Source organism: Sus scrofa, chromosome 13 (assembly GCF_000003025.6).
Source record: "Sus scrofa isolate TJ Tabasco breed Duroc chromosome 13, Sscrofa11.1, whole genome shotgun sequence".
Classification (NCBI taxonomy): domain Eukaryota; kingdom Metazoa; phylum Chordata; class Mammalia; order Artiodactyla; family Suidae; genus Sus; species Sus scrofa.
Window position 1 is genome coordinate 91,350,431 of NC_010455.5, and position 24,795 is coordinate 91,375,225.

At 42.2% G+C, this 24,795-nt stretch overlaps 1 protein-coding gene across 11 annotated transcripts in view; it reads left to right on the forward strand.

Moving 5' to 3' along the window:
- The window catches only part of MED12L (mediator complex subunit 12 like), a 354,280-nt gene that overhangs the window by 78,843 nt on the left and 250,642 nt on the right, over positions 1-24,795 (forward strand). For 10 of the 11 annotated variants that reach the window (XM_021069608.1, XM_021069614.1, XM_021069607.1 and 7 more), the window contains 2 exons: positions 18,007-18,138; positions 21,805-21,931. In XM_021069608.1, the coding sequence (XP_020925267.1) occupies positions 18,007-18,138; positions 21,805-21,931 (259 nt within the window). The remainder of the gene's footprint in view (positions 1-18,006; positions 18,139-21,804; positions 21,932-24,795) is intronic. The other variant, XM_021069615.1, reaches the window with a different exon arrangement.

Below are 24,795 nucleotides of genomic sequence, written 5' to 3' on the forward strand. Positions count from 1 at the left end.
CAAGACACAGAGACATTTATCTTAAGTAAAGGTGGGAACCGGGGGACTCAAGGTCTCAGGGACCAAGAGCCCTGCCTCAAGAAACCACACTGCTTTTATTGTGCTCTTGAGGATTACTTCAAGAGAAAAGGGGGTTGTAGGTGCAGGATATAGGTTTTTTTCTTATTATTTTAAAAGTCACTTAGCTGGTAAATAGTTAAACTTTTTACTATAAACTTTAGGCATTTAAGAATCATTAGCGTTTTAGTTAGCTATCTATGCATAACATTTCAGAGAATCCTCACTGGGCTTCTGTAAAGGGCATGCCTATTTGTGGTGACCCTGTGTGCATAGGTTGCACCTTGGTTCTCTTTTCTAAAGCATGTTCTGTTAATGACCACTCATAAACCACTTGGTCATGAGGTTTCTCTTTCTCTTATTTAGAGGACATATCGTGCTTGTGCAAATGGTGTGCCAATCTGCACAGGCCCAGTGTGCCTAGACCATTATATTATGTCCTCATTCAGCTGACCCCGTGAATAAGCCATGCCCTTAGGTTTTTGTTCTTAAGCTTAAGTCATTTACCATCACCGTGACTGTTTCTCAAGCAGGAAGACGGACAAAGTAAGGAAGGACAAGATGGAGTTTTCAGCAAAGAGGCTAAGAAAATATTATAAAAACATGTCTTGCAACAAATGGCTATATTTCCCTGTACTGCATAAAGGAACACTGTAGAGTTAACTGATTTTTCTTTTCAGCCACACCCCCTGGCAAGTGGAAGTTCCTAGGCCAGGGATCAAACCCACACCACAGCAGTAACCAGATTCATGGCAGTGACAGTGAGCCACTGGGGAACTCCATTAACTGATTTAAACTGTCTTTGATTTTCATACTGGCCTTCGGGAATGCATAGGTGGAAAGAAAAGATAAAATGACCGCCCCAAACCATTCCTTCTACCTTTATGTGAGCCTGTTGTGAACTTGTTCCAGGTTATTCTTTTTAAGATAATTTGTAAGTTAGCACCTTGCTTCTCAAAGATAAGGTTCAAGATTATCTATCTATATATCTGAATCACTTTGCTGTACACTTGAAACTAACAAAACATTGTAAATTAACTACACTTCAATTTAAAAAAATCAGAAAAAAAAAAAAAAAGATGAGGTTCGAGAGTGTTGATGCCAAATAGGAGATCAGGATGTTGAGTGAGGTACAGACTCTGAATGTGTTTTCTTATGGTGAGTCTCAGTAGAAATGCTTTGTATTTCTGTTGAGTTCATTGATTATAAGCCTACCTAATTCTTTGTGTATTGATGCAGATTAGTGTGTTGCTGTGTTCTTTAGGGGTAGAAACCTTACAGTCTGTTTGTAATAGAGACTTGCTTAGATAAAAGGCCTCAAGAGCATGAAGATTTCTTAATACGTAAATGCGAGATATCTGGAAGGACAGTAGGGGCACCCAGAATTCAAGGTGTCCCCTTGGACTGCTAAGCTCCTTACACTAAGTGTGCAGTCAAGGCAGCATGGTACCCTGGTGAGAGGTCCACCAAAGCCACTTCAGTTTACATTTGACCTGGCTGTTTAACTTCCTAGTGGATGAACTGGCCAACTTTAGGATTATTTGCTTCATTCACCCACCGAGACTGAAGTTGCTTACCAGCACCCCAAAAGGAAAACGATGAGTGTCAGGGGCAGAAACCAGATCTGATATTTTTGAATAAAATCCCACTGTGAGGTTCTCTCTAAGGCACAGTTGCCCTCAAAGTGGGTGCTTGAGATGAGACATTGGGGGAGGGCAAGAAGAAAGTATTAGAATTTATATTTAGATAACATTTCAAAAAAATATTTTACACTGTAAGCAGTTCTGTTGTGTCTAGGTTTTATAACGATCATCATTATTATGGTATTTTAGGCACAGAAGGTATAACTCAATATGTGTAGATTGAGAGTATTTACTAAAAGAAAAATAGCAAACTAAGCTGAGAGGGTTTAAGCATTGTTTGGAGCTCACTGTTCAAAGCTCCTTTAAAAGAACTTCTCGGCCGGGGCTGCAGGGAGGTGTTTGCCACTAGAGGGCGCCATGTGCCCAGGGCTGAGAGTCCTCGGTGCTCTAGTCACAGACTTCACTGGAGAAAATGTCCGTGTAGCCCATTCAAGAGTAATTATATTGAATGTTGACTCAACTCTGGAAAGATTTGATGTAAGTGAGTGGTTGCTTTGTGGTTACTATGCCTTTTTATGAGTAAGACAAAAACCACATTTTTAAACCTGTAATTCAGACTGGTCACCTTTTCTTAATCTGTCAGGAAGAGTAACTGGACATATCTTTCTGAAATATTTAACATAAGTAATTTTTACAATATTTCTGGAATTCGCTTATGAGCTGCAGAGCTGTTTTGATTCCTAATCAGTCATTCGATTTTGAGCAGGTTACAGACAAGTTACTCGTGCCTAAGTGTCCTTTCTTGTCACATTGGCATAGAACACATACTTGCCCTCTCTATCTCTAAGGAGACATGAGCACTTTGAGAATTCTAAAGCCCTATATACGTAAGTCTTAAAGAATTGTTACTGTTAATGATAATAACGTGGCAAGCATTATTAGTATTATTGTGGAAGAACCAGTCTGAGGGCATAATTCTCTGATAAGGAGTTCTATAAAGTGGTGTGGTTAGGATTCAGAAACAGCTCACTTCTTTTTAATGCACTTCCCCTTTTTTGGTTTCATAATTTGTGTTAGGACTTAGACAACACAGTAGGTAGTAGAAAAACTGACCAACCCCTGCAGTTGCAATAAGGTTGAGGTTTGTGCTTGCTGAAGACATGTTTAGGTATGCTTGGGCCCCAGACTGCAGAGTGCTTCCCACGTCTGTTTGGGAAATTTGACCTTTACCCCTGGGTTCCCTTTTCTCTGGATAGGGAGTGGGGAAAGCAGCTGTCTAGAGGACTCAGAAATCTAAGGTTCAGGCTGGTGTGTGTGATCATTCTCGGTATTTGGTGAAAGCCTGCTAAAACCATTATGCATGGGCATGAAGGCATTTGAGGGCTTGGTCCTGCCCTGTGGTTGGACTGTGGCCAGCGTGAGAATAGGAGCTGGCAGTGTGCCCCCTGTGGGGTGTGCCAGGCATGCGTTCACAGCTAGCCATGGAGAATGTTATTCCATTACCTGCCCCCCCCCCCCCGAGCCAGCTACTGCTTCCAAGTGATGGGTAAGGTAGAAAGTATACATCTCAACATCCTCGATGTTTACTTATTCTAGATTTATGCTACTTGGGTTTCCATTCAGTATATGTGAGATATCAAAGTCTATAACACTTAGAATGGGGCTCAGAGACTCCTGTCACCAGTGGCCAGGCAGGCGATATAAACTAGAGGTGGGCTGCTGTATACAGTTCCCCCAGAGGGTGAGGCCAAGGTCACTGGGAAAGGGGGCTGCCCTTTCTGCACCGGGTAGCCTTTCTTGGCTTCTGCTTGGTTTGCAGACCCACTGTTGCCTGACCTTCCAGAATTTCAGGAGAACTTGAATGTCAGCTTTCCCAGTCTTAAACCACTCTGCCAGCCAAGCAGTGTGTCTGTGGGCCATGTCCACTCAGATGCCTGTCACTCTCCAGCTCCTGGGAGTGTCTTATGCAGCACTCACTCACGATTGGCCCGTTCAGTGTTTCAGAACCATGTCTACTCTGCGTACTAGAGGCAGAGAAGCCCAGAATCCTCATGGGGGCCTTACAGTGGGGGCCGTGGGGACCTCCGGATTCCAATCCCTGCCTGAGTCTGTTGCCTGGGACCCACAGGCAGGGGTCACCTTGCTGACCTCCTCTCTGAGCAGCAAGCCAGGGAGGTGCCCCCTCCACCTTCCAGAGCCCCAGACCACTTCCTTCTGCTTGGCTTCTCTCCTGGTTTGTGCTGTGCTGGGCAGGAGGGAGGAAGCAGCTGTGGCTTTGGGTGCTCCCCAGGGGCATGGATAGAAGGGAAAGTTGAAAGGAAGCAGGAAGAGCTGCCTTTTCACTTCTCCCTCTGGTGCTGGAGGAGGCAGACTTTCTCCTGAGTAACAAAGGGAAAGGCCAGCCCAACTGTGCTGGTAACAGTGTGTGCCCAAACAGTGGCAGGTGTGCATTTCCTCTTTCCCTGACGGCAGATCCCAGCCACCACACACCAGACACCAGAATACCGACTGTTTATTGTTTGCATTTATTTTCTGCATAGACCATTCACAGAGTACTCCCTGGACAGGTGCAATGAGTTCATGTGAGATTTTTGACTGGAAAGTCCGGAGCAGGCCTTTCTTCCACTCTGGCCCAGGCCTCCAAGGCCAGACTAGCTCTACACCATTGTGGCCGGGGAACTCTGACCACATGATCCGCCAGGCCAAACCTCAGTTTCTTCACTGCCTCCAGCATTGAGCTGGGCCTAATGTGTCTTCCAGAGATGTTCACTGAATTGGTTTTTGGAGGCTCTTAAAAAAGCATCTGGGGAGTTCCTGTTGTCGCTCAGAGCAATGAACCGACTAGTATTGATGAAGATGAGGATTCGATCCCTGGCTTCACTCAGTGGGTTAAGCATCCGGGATTACTGTGAGCTGTGGTGTAGGTCGAAGGTGTGGCTCGGATCCCACAGCGTTGCTGTAGCTGTGGTGTAGGCCAGCAGCTCTAGCTCTGATTGGATCCCTAGCCTGAGAACTTCCACATGCTGCAGGTGCAACCGTAAAAAGGAAGAAAAAAAAAAAAATGACTGGGTCCTTGAACTGGAAGGGGCAACCCTTCTGAAAGATTTGCCTCGGAAGGGTTGGGGTGAAGGCAGGGATGAGCTCTGTGTAATATGTCAGTTTTACCAGTGGATCAGGTCCAGATGTATAAGAGGATCTGTGCAGGTGGAAGTGGGAGGGCAGCTGACAGGAGAGGTCTTGGCAGGCAAGTCAGCAGGTTAGTGCATTTCTTGGTGGTGTTACAGACGATTCAGTCACCTGGATGAGTCTCAGTTTCTTCCTTTGTGCATGGGGCATCCTATCTCCTGATGTGGAAATGGCAGGAAACTATATGGATAAAGCATTTCAAAATTAATAGTGCCTGGCTTTAAATGGTTCTCAGTAAACACTAACTGCTACCCTTCCTGACTGATGGGTTTAGGAAGGCAGTGAGACCCTGGAGAGATGGCAGGAATGTGATCCTTTGGTTCCCTTCGGACTACTGTGGGGACACACATACATATCACACAGTCTGGTAATCCATAAAGCACAGCCTGGACCTATCAGACGTTTTACTTTCTCAGATTTTCACAGAGGCTTTACCCCCAGTAGGGGGCGGTTGGATGGGACTGGCCCACCCCAGGCCCGCTGGCTGCTACCATGTTGTAAGAGCGATCACCCTCATTTCAGTGCTTAGGTCTTTTCTGTTCTTTTTAAACATGTTTAAGAAAAAAAGAAGTCATTTTATTTTTATTGCTTTTTTTTTTTTTTTAAGGGCTATACCCCAGGCATATGAAGATTCCCAGGCAAGGGTTCGAATCAGAACTGTAGCTGCTGGCCTACACCATAGCCACAGCAATAATACAGATCTTTAACCCACTGAGCGAAGTCTGGGATAGAACCTGCATCTTCATGGATGCTAGTCAGATTCGTTTCCACTGCACCACAATGGGAACTCCAAAAAAGTCACTCTTTAAAATGGGACTCAAGATAAGAGGGTCAAATGAGGCAGAAGTCAAGGAAACTAGGAAAGCACCCATAAGTGTCTTCCCATTGTGGTGCCTGTGGAGTTATTAATGCCGATCACGGCCCCGCCTGAGCTTCTTAGGCCTCGTGTTACTCATTTCCCCGCTGGACACCAGAGGAAGCCTTGCTAACCTTTTACAACTGTTTTCTTCTTTCTTAAAATAACTCTATTAGTAAAAGGGCAGTTATATTAACATGGTTGAGGGAGAAAGTGGTATGTCCAGACATTTAGACTTTGCTGTGATTGAGAAGGGCCAGTAATGAGTCCATTTCTATCATGGGTGGGCCTTTGAGTTTGTTTTTTCCTTCTTCAGCCTTTCCTTGAGTACTTCCTAGCACTAGGCCTTGTTTCAAGAAATTTTCCCTGGCTGATGAGACACACGTTTAAAAAGAGATTTTTTTGGGAGTTCATGTTATGGCTCAGCGTGTTGTGAACCAACTAGTATCTTTGAGGATGCAGGTTTGATCCCTGGCCTTGCTCAGTGGGTATGAGGATCTGGTGTTGCTGTGAACTGTGGTGTAGGTTGCAGATGTGGCTTGGATCCTGAGTTGCTGTAGCTGTGGTGTAGGCTGGCAGCTGCAGCACAGATTCAACCCCAGCTTGGGACCGTCCATATGCTATAGGTGTGGCCCTAAAAAAAAGAAGATAGGAGAGTTTTTTAAAATATTCTACTTCACAGATGAGGAAACCAAGGTTTTGGTAGGATGAGAAAATTGTCTAAGCCTTACTAGTAGGATCTGCTTCATATGGTGGCATATGGTAAACACCAAGTAAATGCCAATTAAGTTCTTGGCTGGGCAGCTTTGGTTATCAAGTGAGAGGAACCTAGCTCCATGTTTTAGAAATTTATATTTTTCTTCTTTTCCTCTGTCTGTTTCCTTCATTCACCCTAAAGAGGCAAGCAGTCAAATTTATTGTATTATACAGCGATGACTCTTGGAAATTAAGGCTGGTGTTTTAGTTACTTTCCATATGAAAGACATGGCACTTTTCAAGGACTTTGGAGGGGTTACTTTGTGGTTCTAATTCATCTCATAAAATGACTTCTGTTATCATGCAATTACGTATTTCTCAGAACTTTTTTACTTATTGTTGGAATGTTGATGAACTAACTGAGAGTTAAATTAATTTTTGGCACAGTGCGAATTAATGGCAGTTGATTTAAATACGCAGAGGAATTGTTTTAATTTTTTATCTACCTCCTTTCCCTACTCAGAACTTAGAGTTGTGCTATTTTTAACTGCTGCTTTAAAGAAGAAAAGAACAAAAAATGGCAAGTCTTTTCTGCTTTCTTGGTGTATGTTTTGTTTCTTTGATGTCGTGAGACCTAAAGACCATCAACGTTGTTCTAAGGATGTGAGACAGGAAGCTGCCCTTTTACCTGTCAAAAATCAGCTGTCTCAAATATCTTTTGGAAATGTACATACGGAAACATTCGTATATACATATAAAGATTTTTTAAGTAAGAATACTATTTATATTTAAATACTGGAGTTCCCGTCGTGGCGCAGTGGTTAACGAATCCGACTAGGAACCATGAGGTTGCGGGTTCGGTCCCTGCCCTTGCTCAGTGGGTTAACGTTGCCGTGAGCTGTGGTGTAGGTTGCAGACGCGGCTCGGATCCCGCGTTGCTGTGGCTCTGGCGTAGGCCGGTGGCTACAGCTCCGATTCAACCCCTAGCCTGGGAACCTCCATATGCCGAGGGATGGCCCAAGAAATAGCAACAATAACAACAACAACAACAACAACAAAAAGACAAAAAAAAATAAATAAATAAATAAATACTAAGTCTTCTGGGTGTGTACTTAATAAGTCATAGGCGTATTACCTTATATGGGGATTCTGCATGTTGGAAATAGTATTTATGACTGTGTACAACAGGATTATGTTCTGTTAGCAAATTTAGAGCAGTTTTTACCTTACGCAACTCTTGAAGTTCATCCAGGTCTCTGCACTGTGCCTCAGGTTGCAAACCATATGACTTGCTAATATCACTACTCTACGTATTATCATATTATTTATTGGTGCTGTAATATGAATGTGTTTTGTCCAGATAGGGCCATTTTGTTTAATGTTGATCAGGAATGATTAATTACATTTATAAACATGTCCTTTTAGTCTCAGATTAAAAAGCTATTGAAGAGTTTTATTCAGTATCTGATCGCAAGTCTTCTTCATTTGCTGTTGTTTACAGTAATGAGTCATTGATTTTTCTCATCCCTTTTATGGTACTGTTTTATAATGTAGTGTACTAAGACATTTCTTCTTTTAAAATAACAAGCAGTCTCACCATGTACCTTCTAATTTCTAAAGGAAGCCTGCTTCTCAGATGTAGTTGCCAATTATTTTTCCTTCTTTATTTGTTAAAGAATAGACCCGCATTTAGTTTCTAGAGATCATTGGGTTATTGAGCAAATGAAGAAGAAATGAATTAGACATAACCTCGTTTGTGCCCACCTTCTCCTAGATAAGAAAAGTGTAACAAATGCCCCTTGTGTTGAGAATCTTTTTTTCATGTTTGGAATATCTTTATTACAGATGTATGGTAGCACCATTAATGGTGATCTGCAGGAGAATTAATAATGATTTTAGTTTACTCACTGCGGGTGGGTCCCTGTTCATGAGGTCAGATGGGCAGTGCTGGCAGTTGAAGGATCCTTCTGATTTTTGAATTTTGGGTCCATTCATCCTCTTTCCTTTGTTCTCATCTTAGAAGTTATTTTTTTCTTGTGATTTTCATACACGTAGTACATGAACACATTCCTGATATCAGGAATTCTCTATCAGCCCACAGCTCGGACCCTGTCCCACTCTTCTGCGCAGAAGAGGGCATTTTGGCACGTGTCTCTGCTGTGGGGCCAGATAGCTTAGATTTGACTCTCGGTCTGTGACTAGTGTCTTTGACATTTAACAAGTTATTTAACTTTTGGCGTCAATTTGCTTATCAATCATAGGATTGCTGTGAAAGCATCACAATAGGGCAGACCAGATTACAAACACTCATTGTGTATATGTGAGCAGTGATCTCTGTGCATTGTGCTCCATATACTTTGGAACACTTTCCTGGGCATTTATGTGCATATATATGAACATGTAACAACTGCAACAGGTTGGAGGACATAAATGCGATTGCCTTCTACAAAATGTTCAGCATGTTTTTTGTTTGTTTTTTTGCTGTGACTGAGGCATGTGGAAGTTCCTGGGCTAGGAATCAGACCTGCAGCACAGTAGTGACCCAAGCCCCTATAGTGACACTGCCTGATCCTTAACCCACTGGGCCACAGGAAAACTACAGTTTTTTTTTTTTTTTTTATGATTACTTGATATTATTCATCACTTTTTAGGTGTTTATTTTCTTTCAAGTCGTGGTATTTTCTGATTCTCTGGATTGGTAGGGTGAGATAATAATTTTATGCACACTGCAGTAATCTTGCCATAGCCATTCAAGAGTTTTTCTTTCTAGTGGCTACATCTTTCAGATTCATCCTAAATAATGGCGTTGTGACCAGCCCCTTTGATTCATTAAATTAGACCGGGGAATTCTTTTTTTCGTGTTTTTCCCTTAATCAACTGTTAGGTTTGTTGGATTAAATCAGTTGTTTTTTCCATATTAAGTAAGTGCATGTGTATGTCGGAACAAAATGTAAATCACCCCTCCCCCGTCCACCTCATTTTAACTTTTGGTTTCATGTAACTCGATATTCCTGTTACTCTTTGATTGAAAATATCTATTGAATCTACTATGTGCCAGGCACTGTAGTAGATGCTGAAAATAAAACCATGGAAAACACAGATCCCTGCTTTATATGAGCATTTGACCTAAGAAGTGTTAGAGGAGCAGGGAAATCTTTGGTGATTCACTCCTGTGGTTTCTTTTTCTGCATGTCAATTAGATTAGAAGTCTGGCTTTCCCTAGAGAGGTAGAAGTCGGGGCCACAACAGTGGGTGGCAGTAGCTGGGTGGAGTGGCACTGGGCTTTAGGCATCCTGGGATGCATGTGAATCACTTCAGAGATTTCCGTATAATCATTTAGCTCCTTGTGCTTCCAGTGATCTTGATTCGCCCATGGTTGGAGGAGCGGAAAGTATTAGGTCTCCCAGTTCTGCTACTTTTTTTTTTTTTTTTTTTTGTCTTTTTAAGGCTGAACCTAGGCACATGGAGGTTCCCAGGCTAGCTGTCTAATCGGAGCTATAGCTGCCGGCCTATACCACAGCCACAGCAACGCGGCATCTGAGCTGCTGTCTGTGACGTACACCACAGCTTACGGCAATGCCGGATCCTCGAACCCACGACCTCGTGGATACCAGTTGGATTCGTTTCCACTGAGCCATAATGGGAACTCCCCAGTTCTGCTCATTTTGATCACTGTGCCCTGGGCTATCTTACTTCACCTCTGAATCTCAGTTTTCCTCTCTATAAAATGGAAATAGCCACACCTCCTTCAAAGTTGGTTGTTGAGATTAGAGGTGATATATGTAAAACACTTAGTATCTGCTCAATAAGTATTTTCAGTTATTACTACTGCTATCACTGTGGTCGAGAATTTACAATTGTTAATATTATTAATACCATGCTTATGTTTTAATTTTTCTCAGGGCTAAACCCCACATTGTTGACCTCTTGGGTGGTTTGGTGCTTTTTCTCCATGCCAGGACTCAATTTCTCTCTCTTCCTCTCTGTCTCTCCTGTTCTTGTATATCCCATTTGCCTGTGTGTGTAGTTATAGGCTGGGGGGTGCATGCTGTGGATGTTCACCCACTTCTTGCTGTCTGTAATAAAGCACCGACATGAAGAGCTGCCGGTTATTGCCCCTGAAGAGTCCAGCTCTCACAGTGTTTGGGATGGTGAAGTACTTTCCTTTAATTGCTCAGGGATGTGCCTCCCTTTCCTAATGGATATTTAAAGCCGATACCTGTGAGCTAAGTTGTGAAAGATGGAAATAAGTATTACAGTGCCATGGAGGAGAATGCTTTGATGCCAGGAGCCTTGAGAGAGGAGGCAGAAGAGCTCAGAGCCTCTTGGGACCCCGTGTAGCCTGGGGGAGGTCAAGAATACCTTACAGGTTCTTTGACCTCAGGGTTGTTCTACTTCTTTAGTTCATTTCTCAAGATTTATCCTGTGGCTCAATTTCCATGAATTAGTTGGGTGATCTTGGACAAGTTATTTAACATGTCTATGCCTTGTAAAGTGGGGATAATAACAACTTAGCTCATAGGTAGTGAAAATTAAGTAATTCTGGAAACACATTTATCATAGTGTCTGACTGTAAATTGAGCAAGCAGTCAATAAATAAATGGTAATTCTCTGTATTACTATCACTTGCAGATTTGTCAGCCTTTCTTTCTTAGTGATTTTGAGAGTAATTAAGTTCAAACGAAGTTAGTTTGTCTTTTATATTTTCCATTAGAAGCAGCCGAAAAGATTTACATTTAAGGTCAGGTACTTTCAACCTTGTGTTTTGTCTGCTTCGACCAGTTAAAAGTGATAAGACTTGAGTAATGACTAGAATAAGCAGTGCATATCACAGAAAAACTATTCTGGAAAATATATTTTTGATCAGAATAGAAACAGATTGTTTTATTTGGTCAGGGCTTGTCTCTTCTATCATCCAAAATGTTTTACCAGGCTGAACACAGAGCATGTAACACGTACCCAAAAGAGTGATTTGTTTTACCCCTTGGTTTAAAGACTTGCCCAAGGTCTTTACTGCCTGTCAGAGACCCACCTCCAGAATGGCACAGTGAAGCTGAGAGGACGGGGCACTGCAGTTAGTAACACCAGCCTTGAACCACTGGGGTGTTACCCCAGAAGAAGTAGAGCTGCTGTTCTCGGAAGAAGGGAAGGACAGTGGGTGGACAGAGCAGGCCTGTCTGAGGGTGGAGAACTTCCCTTCTTGAGAGGATTTGAGCTTTGCTGACTTCCCCTTTTCCAGGTGTGGCGAGCCTGTCCTGTCTGCCTTTCCTATTTCATTTTTTTGGGTTTTGTTTTGTTTTTAGGGCCACACCATCGGCCTATGGAAGTTCCCAGGCTAGGGGTTGAATTGGAGCTGCAGCTGCTGGCTTACACCACAGCCACAGCAATGGGGGATCCGAGCCGCATCTGTGACCTACACCACAGCTCATGGCAATGCTGGATCCTTAACCCACTGAGCGAGGCCAGGGATTGAACCCACATCCTCATGGATACTAGTCGGGTTCCTCACTGTTGAGCCACAGTGGGAACTCCTAATGCCTTTCCTTTTGCATCTTTAATTCGATATTGAAATATCACTCTTGGCCTGTAGAAAAATAGGAATAAAAACCCAGCAACCATCCCCCAAATTCCCATGGTTCCATTGCTGAAGACAGATTTTCTGGCCTAAGAATCATCTGTGTGAAAGACCTTTCTTTCCTTGTAAGGTCACCTGGTTTTCTCTGATTTGATCCTTTATGTGCCTCTTTGAACTTTCAGGAAGAGGTGCTTTGTCAGTTCTTGGGGCTGGGGGCAGTGAAGAGAGTGTCTTGGTATCATGCTCCACTGACACCTGGAAAACTCATCTTTTTATTTCAACATAATTTCCTTGGGCTATAGTCTCACTAAATTATTGGAGCAAATAACATGGACATTTTAAAGACTCTTGTTATATAGTAGAAATTACCTCCAAAAGGGAAATACAATTTTTATTTCTGCAAAGTAATGCATGAAACTGTATCTAATACCTGAAGAAGGCCTGGTGGCATTGCATATTTATTGATGAATTAATAAGTTAATGGATGAATGAAGCTACTTCCTGTTTTGTGGTACTTTGCTTCAGTGAGTTATCATTGAACTTTTCTCCTCACATTTTTTTTTTTTTTTTTTGTCTTTTTAGGGCCGCACCTGCGGCCTATGGAAGTTCCTAGGCTAGGGGTCTAATCTGAGATATATCTGCTGGCTTGCACCACAGCCGCATCAACATGGGATCGGAGCTGCATCTGTGACCTACACCACAGCTCTGGGCAACGCTGGATCCTTAACCCAGCAAGGCCAAGGATTGAACCTGAGTCCTCCTGGATCTTAGTCGATTTTGTTACCGCTGAGCCATGGCAGAAACTACTTTCGCCTTTTTTTTTTTTTTTCTTTTTTTTTTGTGGGGGGGGGCTTTTTAGATCTCTGCTGGGGCATATGGATGTTCCCAAGCTAGGGATCAAATCGGAGCTACAGCTGCTAGCCTGTGCCACAGCCACAGCAATGTAGGATACGTGCTGCGTCTGCGACCTACACCACAGCTCATGGCAGCGCCAGATCCTTAACTCACTGAGCGAGGCCAGGGATTGAACCCGAAACTTCATGGTTACTAGTTGGATTCATTTCTGCTGCACCACAATGGGAACTCCTCTCCAGGTTTTTAATCTTGTTTTGTAGCCCTCCTATATTTTATCATTTAACCAAGCACTCCTTTGCCATTGTATTCCTTGAAGCTCAACCACGTGTTCTGCTTTTGACGTGTTTAAAACTCCTTCAAATTAATTTCCTGTTGCTGCTGTAACAAGTTATTAGAAATTTAGTGGCTTAAAACAGTACAGATTTATGCTCCTATGGTTCTGGAGGTTATCTGGATCCTATTGGGGTATAATCAAGAGAACGTTTGGGTTGCCTTCCTTCCCCGGGCTCCAGGGAGATTTTGTTTCCTTGTATTTTCCAGCTGCCAGAGCTCGCCTACATTCTTTGGCTTGTGTCCTCTTGCTCCATCCTCACAGTCCACAGCATACCATCGTCAGATCTCTCCCTGACTCCTGCTTCCTTTGTCACATCTCTTCCTCTGACTCTCCTGCCTTCCCCTTCCCCTGATCAGCATCCCTGTGATTACATTGGGCCTTCCCCGATCCAGGGTAACCCCCCTTTCTCAAGATCCTCATGACACTCACACCTCCCACACAGTTCCTTTTGTCATTTAAAGTAACAAAATAAGAGGTCCTGGGATTAGGATGTGGATATCTTGGGGGGGAGCATAAGTCTGCCTGCCATATACTTATTTCTCCTTTTGTTCATCTCAGTCTTGAAATTTAACTCATTCTGCAACATTTTTCTTGAAAGGCACCTTCTAAAAGAAACATGTAATAATTCCCTTTAGTTGTCTCTCTCTGTTCCTCTTAAATGTTGTTGGCTTCCTGAGATCATCTTCATTTTCTTTCTTTAATGCATCCAGCTGATTTATAAACATGTATGTCTGCCCCACTTAACTGCCATCCCTGCTGTATTTCATATCTTGAGGTACTAAATGACCTTAAATTTTTGCCTTGAAGTTATTTTGTTTTAAAATAATATTTATTAAATTCTGCTTAACAGTTGTTGTTTTAAAGAAAAGGAGCTTCATATTTTTAGAAATTTGTTTACAGGATGGGAATGCATTTCACCTTCCACATTTGAAGTCAGGATCTCCTGTTGACAGATATTTGAATTAATGTGTAAGATACCATCTGGCAGGCAAGTGGAAGTCATCCTTGAATAATTTTCGAAAACTTATTTAGGGCAGAGCAGTGGTAGGGAGCCGGGGGGAGGGTATGAGGCATCTGTGTGTGGGTGTCTCTGCCTGTTGAACGTGTCTGATGGGTGTACTCTGGAGGTGGTGTTTAGAGTGAAGTAAGTAGGGGATCCTCCTTAGTTTTGATGATTAGTGGAATCTAGAAAAGATCTCAGTAAAACCACTTGAAATGTGAACCAAAATTTTATAGTAAATGTAGGGGAAGGGGGAGGAGGTTTGAATGGGAAGTCATCTCAGAAATAGTGCCAAAATGGTACAAATTTACATGATAACATAATAATAAAATGCTTTATGACTCATATATATATGTGTATATATGTGTAGTTTCTCACATTGCAGATACAGTTTGCTTTGAGTTTAATGTAATCATCTGGGAAGTTATAAATGGAAAACAGCCAACTAATGTAATATCTTACTATTTCTTTTAAAATAGACACTGAACCTGTCCATTCCTCCATCCCCACCGCACCAGTACCCTAAGGAAAGAGTGGCATCATTTGGCAGGCTATTTGAGTCCACTCAGAAAGGAGTGGACTTTTGCTCTTTGGGAATCTGTCGTATTGGAAAATACTTACTGGTTGAAAATAGATTTTGAAATGTATAGCCTTTTTTTTTTTGGATGGGGGGAGCATGCCCACAGCATGCAGAAGTTCTCTGGTTAGAGATTGAACCTGAGCCTTATCAGTGACAATGCAGAATCCTTAACCACTAGGCCACCAGGGAACTCCTGAAAGTTTTTATAATTAATTTCGTGTATCATAACTGATATGAAGACAAGATTTCTCTGATTAAATTTTTTTTAATGATTTTTATTTTTTCCATTATAGTTGGTTTACAGTGTTCTGTCAAGATTAAAATTTTGTATTTCAAAAACTCAGTCTTTTAAGCCTTGTTTTCTTGTGTTTTTCTGCTTTCTTTCTCTCTCTTTTCTTTTCTTATCTTTAGGGCTGCATCTATGGCATATGGAAATTTCCAGGCTAGGGGTCTAATTGGAGCTGCAGCTGTCATCACAGCCACAGCAACAGTGGATCCTTAACCCACTGAGCGAGGCCTGGGATTGAACCCACATCCTCATGGATACTAGTCTGGTTCCTTACTACTGTGTCATGATGGGAATGCCTCCCCTGATTTTCTTAATTCACTTAATTACTAATAATTACAAATTGAGACCACCACAACTCTAACGGGTAGACTGCAGGCCTGTCTGTCTTCAGGCTAAGATCTCGGGTGTGTATAAGCTGAGGGTAGTCAGTTCCTTATCACTTGTGTGACATGGAAGGTGCAGATGCCTAGGCTTACTTTCTCCTCTACACCTTGAGCACATCTTGTTGCTCTATGATCAGTTGACCTTTCTGCTTTTCCCTCTAGAAGGTGAACTATTTGAGAACAAGGGCCAGATCTTTAAAATGTTTGTTTCCTCAATGCCTGGCATATACTTGGTGCTTAATAAGTGCTTTTGGAAGTGAACTCTCTTTCCTAAGACTTATGTTCTGGCACATTGCTACCCAAATGAGTGGTCATATCTGGATGTGTTAAAAAGAAGTCTTTTCCTTATTCTTTTCTATGCATTTCTAGGTCAAGCAGAGCCTATTACCTAAGTTGGGTGAGTCAGTTATTCTTTGTGGCATATTTTATTTTTTATTTTTTTGATGATGCAGAGGTAATTTAAAAAAACTTTGTAAGTGTAAATGTGATGCACATTGCTGACTAATTATTAAAAACTCATGGCAGTATTTTTAAGGTAACTCCTTTTTTTCTCTTTAATATTCTAAATCTAAGCATGTGGTCTTTCACTGGACTGACTTGTATTTTAGTTTTTCTCAGGATTAGATCGCATCTAGGCACAAACTCCTCCCAGTTTGCTTTCTTTTTTAAATGTTATGTTCAGTGTTTATACATTTTCATTAAATTATTTTTCTTGTTTTAAATTGAGACCCAGAGCACCTTTTAAGATATCTGCTCCAGGTAACATTTCTTTGTTTTATCATTTAGTGGTGTTAATTTTTTCCTTTTTTTGACTGCACCTGCTGCATATGAAAGTTCCCAGGCTAGGGGTCGAATCAGAGCTGTAGCTGCCGGCCTACACCACAGCCATAACAGCACTAGATCTGAGCCATATTTGTGACCTATATGGCTGGATCTTTAACCCACTGAGGGAGGCCAGGATAGAACCAATATCCTCAGAGAGACAGCATTGGATTCTTAACCTGCTGAGCCACAATGAGAACTCCTGATTTATTTTTTTTAATTTTTAAAATTTATTTTTTTGGCCAAACCTGCGGCACACGGAAGTTCCCGGGTCAGATTGAACCCTCACCACAGCAGCGATCCAAGTCACAGCAATGACATTACCTGATCCTTAACCTGCTGAGCCACCATGGGGAATTCCCAACATTTCTTTGTTTTAAATCAGCATGTGTTTAACCAAAGTTAGGGTAGGATGAGTAAAAGTCTTGGAATAAACTGATTTTCATGTCTGAATTGTCTGCTGATCAGGGGGTCTTATTCCTGGAATTCTTGAATGTCTTCTGAGACTCCACAAACCTTGTGAAGTGCTGTGGTAAATGTATGTGTGTCTGTATATATTTTTTTCTGAGAGTATGCAAATAGCTGTCATAATCTTAATGGAGCTTATGGATTCTAAAAAGTTAAGAACTTCTCACATAGTGTATAAATGCCAGTACTGTGATTATCCAGTTCTTCTGGCATAATGTTTATGCAACTGGGAAGACATTAAAAACTTGGAGTTGATATTCCAGTGTTTGGCATAGATCCTCTGCAAGAAGAGGTAAGATTGCATAAAAGGACAGTCTCCTTGCTTATTTACTTCCCCAATTCATGTGGCTTGGTTTCCTGTGACCTTTCTTTGGCTAGTCCCATCCTGTCAGTGGTACCCATTTCTAGGCCATGGTAGCCACAGCCAGTGCTTTTGGGGCAGTGCTGAGCTCTACATAGACCTAGGCTACCGCCCTTTGTTAATTGGGTCAACTTGTAAGTTTTTTTTTTTTTCCTTCTTTAATTTAAATTATTTATTTTATTAAAGTATAGTTGATTTTACAATGTTGTGCCAATTTCTTCTGTACAGTAGAATGACTCAGATATATGTTTTCTTTGTTTATATTCTTCCCCATCACAGTCTGTCCCAGGAGATTGGATATAGTTCCCTGTGCGATACAGTAGGACCTCACTGCTTACCCTTTTTAAATGTAATAGTTTGCATCTACTAACCCCAAACTCCCAGTCCATCCCACTCCCTCTTCCCTCCCTCTGCTTGTAAGTTTTGATGGTTGGCTGTCGTTTCTCATGGGCAGTGGGTTTTGATCAGCATCCCAGCCTCCCCTCTGGTTTGTTACTTCCAATTCCTCCTTGGACTGGGCAGTTTGATAGCCTGGCTTGTTAGAATTAAGTATTGACAGAGGCTGTGAGTGGGAGCCCGAGGGGTCAGCAGTGGAGTGAAATACTTGGGCTTTGTAACAGCTGTTCTTGATATTTCGTGGTCGGTTTCCCTTTCTGTTTCCTTTGCAATTGAGTTCTGGAGGATTGATGGAGCTAGGTTATGATCCTGTGTAAGTGAAACTCAGTTCTCTTGGAATTGCTACAGGTTCAGCTGTTCTAAGTAAGTGATTCCCTTCCTTATGACTAAAGTTTTACTCTTTTATGCCTTAATTAAAATAGATTTGGGAGCACTTTCTAAAATGATAGTGATAAAATATGAGAAGAAAGCTTTAAAGCTTGACCTATTCTGTTGCTTGCATCCTAAGTCTCATTGGGTGAAGGTTGCACATGAAATGGCTGGTACCCTTTCTGCTGGTCTTTAGGTTGCCCCCAACGATGAAGCTGTGGTGACACTTCTGTGTGAATGGGCTGTGAGCTGTAAACGGTCAGGCAAGCACCGGGCGATGGCTGTGGCAAAACTTTTGGAGAAGAGGCAAGCGGAGATCGAGGCAGAGGTAGGCTTGGTTTTCTTTCTGCTTGTCGAATGCCATTACTTAAAACTTCTTCTTTGGGTAGCCTTCTGTTTGTTACATTATGTTTTTTTTCCTTGTGAAGGAAAAAGGAAGAATGTGCAGATTCACATAAGGATTCCATAGTAGGATGCCTCTAAGTGATGAAGCCAATAATTTGTATTCTGGACTAATTTGAAATTGTATCTTTGGGAGTTCCCGTCGTGGTGCAGTGGTTAACGAATCCGACTAGGAACCATGAGGTTGCAGGTTCGATCCCTGGCCTTGCTCAGTGGGTTAATGATCCGGCATTGCCATGCGCTGTGGTGTAGGTCGCAGACGCTGCTCGGATCCTGCGTTGCTGTGGTTCTGGTGTAGGCCAGTGGCTACAGCTCCGATTCGACCCCTAGCCTGGGAACCTCCCATATGCCGCGGGAGTGGCCCAAGAAATGGCAAAAAGACAAAAAAAAAAAAAAAAAAAAAGAAATTGTATCTTTAAAAATAAAACTTCAATATCTGATTTAGAACAGAAATCTCCCTTTGTGAGGTTAAGGTGCACGCACACACATACTTACATACATTTGGAGTTATATACATTCGTGTACATATATACACACAGGTAATGGATCTGGAAAAACTTCTTGAGGTGGTTGTGACTGTGAGGTTATGGATGCCAATTTGTATTTGTTTTTGAGTTTGGGTTCTAGCCCCAGAGAGAGCAGTCAAAGCCTCTAGAGTAGATTATAAAGGAATAAACAGAGCTAACCTTGTCAACATTAGCTTTGTTGAAGGAAAACTTTTTTTTTTTTGGTCTTTTTAGGGCCCCACCTGGGACCTATGGAGGTTCCTAGGCTAGGGGTGAAATTCAAGCTGTAGCTACCAGCCTACACCACAGCCACAGCAATGTGGGATCCAAGCTGTGTCTGCAACCTACACCACAGCTTGTGGCAATGCTGGATCCTTAACCCACTGAGTGAGGCTAGGGATCGAACCTGCATCTTCATGGATACTAGTCAGATTCATTACCGCTGAACTACGACAGGAACTCCCGAAGGAAAATTCCTAAGTGACCTGCCTTTCTGCCTGTGGGGTCTGTTGGGTGGCTCTGGAACAGGTGTGTTAGGTGATCTGACCGGGCCTGTCACCCATCGCCTCGACCACTCAGGGGCCTCCTGGCTTGCCTCTCTGCTCCACATGGCAGCCAGACCATATTTTCAAAATGGGAAGGGAGCATGTTGTCCCCTTCCTGAACTCCTGATGGTACCTTCCTATGACCCCCAGAGCCTCACGAGAGCTGCGCACCTGCCCTTCGCACCTCTGCTTGGCCTTCCTCCCCTGGTCACACACAGCCCCAGCTGTCCTGGTCCTCTGTCCCTACACACAACCACACTTTTCTCCTGGGGCCTTTGCTCCTGCTGTTCCTTCCAGGTGGTGTACTCTGTTCCCCCGTCTTCACTTGGCCATTCCTATTTCCGGGGATGTCACTTCCTGTCTGGTGTTCCTGGCTCAACATGGGCTACCTCCTCAGGAAGCTCCTCCATCACCACCTTGTCTACAGTTGGCAGCACCTGCCCCTCAGCCACTCTTCCTCACATCACTCTCCTTTACTCTCCTCACTGTCGTCTTTTTTAATGTCTGTTCCCCTCTGGAATGTAAGCTTGACAGCAAGAGCCTTGCTCACCCTGTTCAGTGGTGTGTCCTTAACACCCACACTAGTGCTCAGTGCATAATAGAAGCTCAAGAAATGTCTCTTGCATGCATGGTTGAGCACTTAGCTGGCTCTCACTGATAATACACCTATTTCCTATGACACTGTGAAAAAATGAAAAGGGAAGAATATTTTCATAGACATCGCCTATTGGGAAAGTATTGTTCACCAAATACAGAAGATCATGTTGTTGACATAGGGGCTTGAAGATACTGGTGCTAAGGTGTAAATCACATGGCCCCTTTTACAGTGGGTGAATTAGGAAGAGCATTTCATTGCTCTTTTTCTATGTATTTATGAAGAGAATATTCAACAGTGAATTTCAGTGATTAAAAAATTTATTAACTAAAGTTAAATTCTTCAAATTCATTCTTCAAATTCTCCCACCTATGTGTTGCAGAATACACACACACACACAGAAACACATGTATTTACACTCAGAAGAGGTTCCCACATAGATTACTTTGTGATTTTAATAGGTGTAAATGTATCTGTATCTAAAAATGTGTTTTCTCAGAGATGTTTAAGAAACTTGATTTCTGTTAATCACTCACTACTTTCAAAATTTGACCTTCTTTATAAAGAGAGAATGGATTGAGGATATATTCTATTTATATAAAGAGAATAATATTTTAATATTAAACATAGATAATGAAAATGGGATATCAAAAAGCATATCGAAAAGGGAGAGCAAAGGGATCAAAGGGATATCAAAAAGAATAGAAAATGAGGTTCTGATTGCTTCTAAACTGTTTTGGTCCTGGTCTTCTAGTAAGTTCTGACATTAAGAATGTAGAAGTTGGAGTTCCCATCGTGGCTCAGTGGTTAACGAATCCGACTAGGAACCATGAGGTTGTGGGTTCGATCCCTGGCCTTGCTCAGTGGGTCAAGGATCCGGCGTTGCCGTGAGCTGTGGTGTAGGTTGGAGACTCGGCTCAGATCCCCCATTGCTGTGGTTCTGGTGTAGGCCAGAGGCTACAGGTCCGATTGGACCCCTAGCCTGGGAACCTCCATATGCTGTGGGAGCAGCCCAAGAAATGGCAAAAAAGACAAAAAAAAAAAAAAAAAAAAAAGAATGTAGAAGTTAAATGGCTTCTTTTGATGTGTTTCCCGAACTATGGAGATTCCAGGAGTTTCTGAGAGAGCTTATTGTTGAAGTGTGATAAGTGAAAGAATCTTGTTAGAGGAATAATGTTAGTTTTCTCATTCATACCACGCTTACCCAAACATACTCATAAATTCATCGCCTGACAAAAAGAAACACAAAAGAATCAAGCTCAGTAATACATGCCCAAATATTTCTAGGAGGGAATGCCATTAAACATGAACTATTTAAAAATGAAGACAACCTCAAATTATTTTTAGCAATTTTGCATAAGGATAATGAGTATTTATTGTACCGTGCTGCTCATTCAGTGGATATTCATACTGTGCTGTGCCAAGTTTGAATAATGTTTTTTTTTTTTTTTTGTCTTTTTTTGCCATTTCTTGGGCCACTCCCGTGGCATATGGAGGTTCCCAGGCTAGGGGTCGAATCGGACCTGTAGCCACTGGCCTACACCAGAGCCACAGCAACGTGGGATCCAAGCCGAGTCTGCAACCTACACCACAGCTCATGGCAACGCCGGATCCTTAACCCACTGAGCAAGGCCAGGGATCGAACCCGCAACCTCATGGTTCCTAGTCGGATCGTTAACCACTGCGCCACAACGGGAACTCCTGAATAATGTTTTTTACAGATGTTTTTGAAATCATTTGAATTGTTTCGGGGCAGTTTCCCTCAACTTTTAGAAATTATATTCATCTATGATGCGTGGCCCTCTAATAAGTACAGAAATCTCAACTAAGTTTTGCATGTTTTATCCAAGAACATAAATGTTAATAAAAAACTAACATATTTCATGATCCATTGTGACTGTTCTTGTCCTCTGTAATTAATTTTGCTTGTTTATTTTTAATCTTAGAGATGTGGTGAATCAGAGGTCTTAGATGAGAAGGAGTCCATTTCTTCAGCCTCTCTTGCTGGATCTAGCTTGCCTGTTTTCCAGAATGTTCTGCTAAGGTTTTTAGATACACAGGCTCCCTCATTGTGTAAGTAAAGCTTTTCTTTTTCTTTTTAGGGCCATGCCTGTGACATATGGAGTCCCCAGGCTAGGAGTCACATCAGCGCATACTATAGCCACAGCAACATCAATACAGGATCTGAGCTTCATCTTCAACCTATAACACAGTTGTGGCAACGCCAAATCCTTAAGCAAGGTGAGGGATAGAACCCGCATCCTCATGGATACTAGTTGGGTTCTTAACCTGCTGAGCCACAACAGGAACTCTAAGCTTTTTGCTTCTACATTTTAAATAAGGGTATTGACCTTTTTAGAACTGATTCACCTCCCCCCTTATCTGTAATTTTTTCAGAAGTTCTTGGCACTGAATATAAGGCAGATTTTAGTGAGCAAAATTTTGTAGCCAATTTTGAATGGAGACTTTTTAGACAATTTTAGAATCAAACAGTCTTTATGGACTAAAAATTTCCAGAGTTATAATAATTAAAACAATAAGTCACCTGATTTCCTAGTAGTTGGTGGACTAATTTTTCCTTTCTAGATTTTTTTTACCAAAACAGGAGCTAAGATCCTTTGATGTTTACTCTAAATACATTGTGATTCTGAATTTTCTCTTTTTGTGCTGTTTTCTAAATTTCTGATTTTCTACCTTCTGATATTAAAAGGGAGGGGAAAAAAAAGTCCCTTTTAACCAGGTCTCTGATACTATTTCCTTGTAACAACAGTAAGCTGCTTGCCTACACTTTCTTGGATGTTTGTGTGCTATCAGCCCTTTTTGGGTCTTTTACTCCATTGCTTGGGGGAAGGAGAGTGGGGGGCTTGCAGAGTAAGCAGCCACCCAGTGGATGCATATTGTGGGTGGGAACTTAAAAAAATCATTTTATGTAAGCTAAGTGGGCTTGAGAGATTTTTCATATGCCAAAGTATAGCAGGATAGAGGGTGATGAAACAACAGAAAAATGGCATTAAGTGAAAAATGATAGGAAGGGGAGAAAAAGAGTGAAAGGTAGAGAAGGGAGATGTCTGAGGAGAAGAGAGAGGTAAAGCAGTAGGAAATAGTGCTGCTTTGCTTCCTCTGAGGAGGGAAAGCCTTGTCTTGGACTGAGTGATTCCCGAAGTGAGGTTCTTGGCTGGTCTAGGCTAGAGGGAGAACAAGAGCCACAGCCAAACTGGTGGTTGGAGTGTAGAGAGCTGTGATGAAACTTGGAGAAAGGAGCAGGAAGAAGAAAGGACAGAAGAGATTCCAGAGAGGAGAACATACATTGTCAGGAGTGACTCATGTGGGTCCTGGGAGAGATGCCTTTTGCTTCCCTCTTCTTGTTCCCATGTCTGCTTTCTTTGGGGAAAACCTCCTCCTCCTATGCCTCGCTTGCTTTGGATCCCATTTACTGCTCTGTCAGAGAAAGCTCTTCTGCTTCTCTGAGTCGAGTCTGCTCCTCACTGAGTTTGGGGGCGGGAGAGAGCACACTAGTGGGCTTAAGGTCTAGGGCACTGAGCATAGCGTTCCCTGGATCTGTCATTTGTCTTTATCAGTGTTTGTGAGTGTGGTGGTTCCAGGGACTGAGCTTTGTAGGGTTAGTCTTAGTGTTTAGTCTTTTTTTAACCTTCTGTCAAAGATACAGATAGAAAGTTTGTGTTTAATATTGAAGTTGCAATATTAAAAGTTGTAACATGAATTAAATAGACTGGCTATGAATTTTAAGCGATGGCAGAGCTCTGTCTTGGCGCCCTCCCCCCTTTTGTCTTTCTGTCTTTTTAGGGCTGCACCTTCGGAATATGGAGGTTCCAAGGCTAGGGGTCTAATTGGAGCTGCAGCCTCTGGCCTATACCACAGCCAGAGCAACTCGGGATCTGAGCCACGTCTGTGACCTACACCATAGCTCATGGCAATGCCGGATCCTTAACCCATCGAGCAAGGCCAGGGATTAAACCAGAAACCTCATGGTTCCTAGTTGGATTTGTTTCCGTTGTGCCACGATGGTAACTCCTTGGTGCCCTTTTCATTCCACTGTCCCCTTTTCTTTTCAGTGGATCCCACTTTCTAGTATTTTCAAATGCCACTTGAATTATGGTTTTATTGTGAAGAGTCCTTTGGAAAATGTGCCCCCCACCCCCCAGATACACAGATACAGTGTGGAGCAAACAGTCATGAGTCTTGACTCATGAACTGCTGTAATAGTAAAACCGGAGGAAAGCAGTCTAGCCCTGCTTTTTTTTTTTTTTCCCTTCCCTGAAATTTTGTGTGTTTTCCTGATTATTTAAACGGTCATTCATTTGCCAGGGAGCCATGTCTTTAAACTTGAAATGTTGCTTAGGACATCAGATGCTATTTTTCAATTACAGTGGGACAATCAAAACTAGTGCCAGTTCTGCCCAAAAGCTAGAGGCTCATAGCAGGTTTTCCAATAAATCCCTTATTTTGTTAAATAAGAAAACAGAGAAAGAAAATATAGTTGAAAATTTTGTTAGGCCCTAGTCATTGGTTTTTTTCCCTACCTGGTGAAGGAAACTGAATTCTTTCTTTCTTTTTTCTTTTTTTTTTTTTTTTTTAAGATTTTTATTTTTTCTGTTATAGTTGAATTATGATGTTCTGTCAATTTCTGCTGTATAGCAAAGTTACCCAGTCATACACACGTATGTATACATTCTTTTACTCACATTTTCCTCCGTCATGCTCCGTCACAAGTGACTAGATGTAGTTCCCTGTGCTATACAGCAAGATCTCATTGCTTATCCACTCCAGATGCAACAGTTTGCATCTACTAACCCCAAACCTCCAGTCCATCCCACTCCCTCCCCCTCCTCTTGGCAACCACAAGTCTGTCCCCCAAGTCCATGAATTTGAGGACACTGAATTCTTGATTTAATTTGTTTCTCTTTTTAAAAAATTTT